This window comes from Culex pipiens, chromosome 2 (genome assembly GCF_016801865.2).
Source record: "Culex pipiens pallens isolate TS chromosome 2, TS_CPP_V2, whole genome shotgun sequence".
Taxonomy (NCBI): domain Eukaryota; kingdom Metazoa; phylum Arthropoda; class Insecta; order Diptera; family Culicidae; genus Culex; species Culex pipiens.
This window is the reverse complement of record NC_068938.1, coordinates 133,859,681-133,864,413: the sequence shown is the minus strand read 5'-3', so window position 1 is coordinate 133,864,413 and position 4,733 is coordinate 133,859,681. Positions and strand designations below refer to the sequence as shown.

The window sequence follows — 4,733 nt, the reverse complement described above, 5'->3', positions numbered from 1 at the left end:
AATCTTCAGCTTCGCGATTCAAACTTATGCCATTTGGGTTACTTATCTGAGTAACTAACATCTGCTTCTTGCAGAGCAAAAAAAAAACGGAGGGATGATTGTTTAAAAAATCCTTTTGCAGAATTTATTATTAACACCTCTATTTGTTTGTTAAAGTATGAAAATTGTAGTAATGAGCATTTGAATAATATTTTTTTAGATTTTTGATTCCAATAAATTTGATTCCTCCGTTTTATAGATTGAAATGACGTAATTTATTTTTTAAATCAACCATTTTCACATTTGGCCCGCAAGCTTATCTGAGTTTAAATTTGACCCGCCATTCAAAAACTTTAATTACTACAATTCCATTTTTTGTTTAAGTTTTAAAACTAATAGTTGAATAATTCAATAATTCAATTACCAAATTACGGATTTTTTGATTTTTGATTGTTTTTTTTTTAATTTGTTTTAAATTATTAGAAAAACATTTTTTAAGCCATTGTGCGAGATGGTGCAGAATCTGGTTTAAGAGACATGAATTATTGAAAAAAATGTGTTCTAGAAACCCTTGAAAATCTAAAAAAATAAAAATAAAGTGATTTTTCAAGGCAAAATTTCGCATAACTTTCAATTTTTAACTTTGAAAATCGGAATAATAGTAGCCGAGATATCGTCGGATAAAAATTATAGGCTAATTAGCTGATGCTTAGAGAACTTCATTTTCATCGATTCGAATTCTTTGTGAGACCTTATCTCAGAAACTAGTTGTTCGACGTTCAAAGTTCAAGAGAGGAAAATTATAGAAATTTTCTCAGCTTTAAGAAAAATCAGGGGTGCCTTTCCTTCAAGAACTATTTTTTAAACTCAAAATCCTAAAAAACATCAAAAAATCATATCTAATAGTAGCTATAGAGCAACTCTCTACGAAATCGGTTTTTTTTTTAATTAATTTTAATTTTTGTATTTTTTAATCCGACTGAAACTTTTTTGGTGCCTTCGGTATGCCAAAAGAAGCCATTTTGTATCATTAGTTTGTCAATATAATTTTCCATACAAATTTTGCAGCTGTCCATACAAACATGATACATAGAAATTTCAAAAATCTGTATCTTTTGAAGGAATTTTTTGATCGATTTGGTGTCTTCGGCAAAGTTGTAGGTATGGATAAGGACCACACTGAAAAAAAAATGAAACACGGTAAAATTTTTTTTGGTGATTTTTAATTTCACTTTTTATCACTAAACATGATTTGCAAAACCAACACTATTTTTAATTTTATTTTTTTTTATTTTCAAATGTCAATTTTTCAGGAATTTCCAGAATGGGCAATAAATCTTTGACCGAGTTATGAATTTTTGAGTCAATACTGATTTTTTCAAAAAACCGAAATATTGGTCGCAAAAAATTTTAAACTTCATTTTTCTACTTAAAATCGAATTTGCAATCAAAAAGTACTTTAGTGAAATTTTGATCAAGAGCACCGTTTTCAAGTTATAGCCATTTTTGGGTAACTTTTTTGAAAATAGTCGCAGTTATTCATTTTTTCAAATTAGTACCCATGTTTGCCCACTTTTTAAAAAAATATTTCGGAAAAGCTGAAAAAAATCTCTATATTTTGCTTTTTGAACATTGTTGATACGACCTTTAGTTGCTGAGGTATTGCAATGGAAAGATGAAAAGAAAATTTATGTTTTCCAAGTCACACCCAAACAACCCACTTTTTTATAATGTCGATATCTCACCAACTAATGTTCCGATTTTCAATGTTAAAACATGAAACATTCGTGAAATTTTCTGATCTTTTCGAAATACTTCAATTTTTTTTAAATCAAGACTAACATTTCAAAAGGATGTAATATTGAATGTTAAAAATTTCGATTTTTTTCTCGTGTAATCTTCAAGTTTTTAATGTATATTTGAAAATGTCAGACAAAATGCATTACATTTTGTTATCAAAATAAAAAAAAAGATCTGATTCAAAAATTATCATCGATTCAACGAAAACAGCACGATTATGAAAAAAAGTTGTCCGATCGGGGTCTAAAATTTGTTTGAAGTCTGTTCTTAACATGAGAAAATCAGTTCAAAAATCTAACCATTCAAAGCAACTTAAAACACACATAATGTTTCATTTGGTTTTTCTGCTCAGTTTGTCAATGGGCGTGATTTCATCAACGTACTATAAAAGCTCGCCTCATTGAAAGGCACAACTTTGAACAGCTGCAAGTGTTGTACGAAGTGGTACTGTTTACATTTTAGTGAAATGGTTTCGAACAGTACATTTCTCACACTGGGATACACTTATGGAGTATGGCGGCTAATCAGCTCAATACTGTTAATAGTTAACGTGTTCTTGATGCAGAGCAGTGGGCCATTCAATATCATCTACAAGGTACATCTTGCATTATCACTGATGATGACCCCAGTTGTAATATACGGAATTTTTATGGTGAGTAGTCGAGGTTTGATTTGAGAACTGAAAAATCACACGGACAATCGTATCGATTCTATTTTAGCGTCGAATAATATTCATCGTGCTTCACTGGGTATATTTTACGATTACGTCAGCGTTGCAAATAATTGCTTTAATCACTGCCTGCGTGTTGACTGTTACAACGACCCGTGACAAAATGTTCAACACTGATCCAGAGCTGGCAGTCATTGTGGAAACTTACCTCTACATTGCTGGCATCACTGCGTTGATCGGTGGGAGGTTTTTTTTAGTTAAGGTTGATTTTGAATGACTAACTTTTTCTAATTTCAGTTTATTATACCGGAGTCAGTTGGGTCCTCCAAGGATTAGTCAAAACGATCAGGCACGAAAATAAAATTACAATCGAACGACATCTAAGCTCGTTACATTCCGTTATTGATTGATTGTTGATCTAATATAAAAAACTTGTTATAAATCACTTTACCTAAAAATAATCACACAACCCCCTTTTCAAAAGACCATCCAAAACTTCATTCCAAAAACCGAAAAAAGCATTTCATCCGATCAATTCTGCTTCAATTACTCATAATTGAAACTCACCGAACCGAGTTTAATATCTATTTGCTGGCGTGGTGCGCTCCAAGGAGAGAAGAAGAGTCTCTCCTGTTTGACCAAAAGAGAAAAAGGAGGAAGGTGGGAGGATCCGTCTGATGCCTCCAGGCTAAGAAAATTGCCAAAGTCGGGAAAATGCTGCTGATAATAGTTGCTGCTTTTCCTCGGTTTTTTTTCTCTTTACTCCTTCAAACAAACTCCTTCATCGGGCGGATGTTTGCTTTTGGGGTTCAATTCAACAGTTTTCCCCTCGGTGTGGAGCAAGGTACCGCCTTTTCCTGGGAAAAGCAAAAATGACATCGTATGGGAACGACCGAGCAACGATTAAACTGTTAGTATTTTCACTTACTCTAGAGAAAAGTTTTTCCAGCAGAGCTGCTTCTTCAGTTTGTCTGTCTTTCCCTGCTCCCTCAAGAGGCAATTTCGACAGACACCTTATGATGACAGCTCTCGAGTGCAGACACTTGAAGATGCGTTCTATTTTGAATTACCAACCGTTTAAAATGAGGGAATATAAATCTGTTTGATTGCTTCAGAAGATTAGCAGATTTTTTTTTATTTGCAAATATTTATGTATTTTACCATGTTTTTACAAAACCTTTTTAAAAATCAAAAATGATAAGTTAAACTAGTACCAATTTTAATCAAATTTGTTGTGCTTCAGCGATGATTGCACTTTTTTAAACTTAACAAACTTAGATTTTTTACCGAATTCGGTCAAGTTTATCGAATTTTCAACTGCTAAACAAAACAGTTCGCTAAACTGAAAATTACCAAATTTGGTAAAAAATTACCGAAATTCTGTAATTCACAAATTACCTAGAAGGGCTTAAAAAATGGTAAAATCTAAAGAGAGTTATCAGCATTTTAGTGAAAAATTGTACAATTTTAAAGCGAAAATTTAAAAACACATTTATCCGGATGTCAACTCGGTTCGACCTGGAGCTTGTAGGGGACGCCCGAGCAGGGGTAAATAACACGGGAATACCAAATTTTTGGTATTACTTTAGCAAATAACAGGGACCAAAATGTGCCCTTGGTTGCCCAGTAATAGATGGTAAAATACCATGAAACAATACCAAACCATGTTATTCCAAGGGTAAAATAATACCACCAAATAAAACCATTTCAATACCAAGTTGAGGTCCTCCTACCAAAACTTGGTATTGTCATGGTTTTATTTTTAGGGTATTCCCGCACTCTTGGAAAATCATATTTCGGTATTCCTGTGGTATTCCACCCACAAGATTTTGTATGATTTCATGGTATTTTACCATCTATTACTGGGCAACCAAAGGCACATTTTGGTCGCTGGTATTTGCACAAGTAATACCAAAATTTAATAATTCCAAGCCATTTTTTAGTGCAGCAGTTGCAGTTAGTGAAAAAACGGAAATGATCCATATGCAACAGCCAAATCTACCTCACCTTCACCACATCGAATACATTTGTCACGGTTTGAAGTTCTTGAAGCTTCTGAAAAATAACAAGATTGAAAAATAAGTGATATTAAAATGACTGGATTGGAAAATTCATCAAAATTCAATAATCTGTCAATTGACTCGTTTTTCACAGTAATTGGTTATGCCGACTTAGAGAAATTTCAACGATTTATAAAAATCTTAGTGGGTATATCAAAACATTGAAAATGAGCTTTAACATTTTTGGGTTTCTAGTAATTTTAGCGTAAAATTAATTTATCTTT

General features: G+C 32.6%; 1 protein-coding gene across 1 annotated transcript; it reads left to right on the top strand.

Annotated features, from left to right (window-relative positions):
• The first annotated feature begins 1,818 nt into the window (after positions 1-1,818).
• Positions 1,819-3,029, top strand: LOC120425179 (uncharacterized). The gene is made up of 3 exons (XM_039589612.2): positions 1,819-2,431; positions 2,499-2,688; positions 2,747-3,029. Exons 1-3 carry the CDS (start codon positions 2,246-2,248, stop codon positions 2,857-2,859), a joined length of 489 nt encoding a protein of 162 aa, XP_039445546.1. The 5' UTR covers positions 1,819-2,245; the 3' UTR covers positions 2,860-3,029.
• The last annotated feature ends 1,704 nt before the right edge of the window (positions 3,030-4,733 follow it).

Excerpts from the sequence above, each read along its gene's own strand:
- LOC120425179 (XM_039589612.2), top strand. The coding sequence starts at position 2,246 with ATGGTTTCGAACAGTACATTTCTCACACTGGGATACACTTATGGAGTA. Across the intron at positions 2,432-2,498 it reads TAATATACGGAATTTTTATG|CGTCGAATAATATTCATCGT; the intron begins GTGAGTAGTCGA and ends ATTCTATTTTAG. Across the intron at positions 2,689-2,746 it reads TGGCATCACTGCGTTGATCG|TTTATTATACCGGAGTCAGT; the intron begins GTGGGAGGTTTT and ends TTCTAATTTCAG.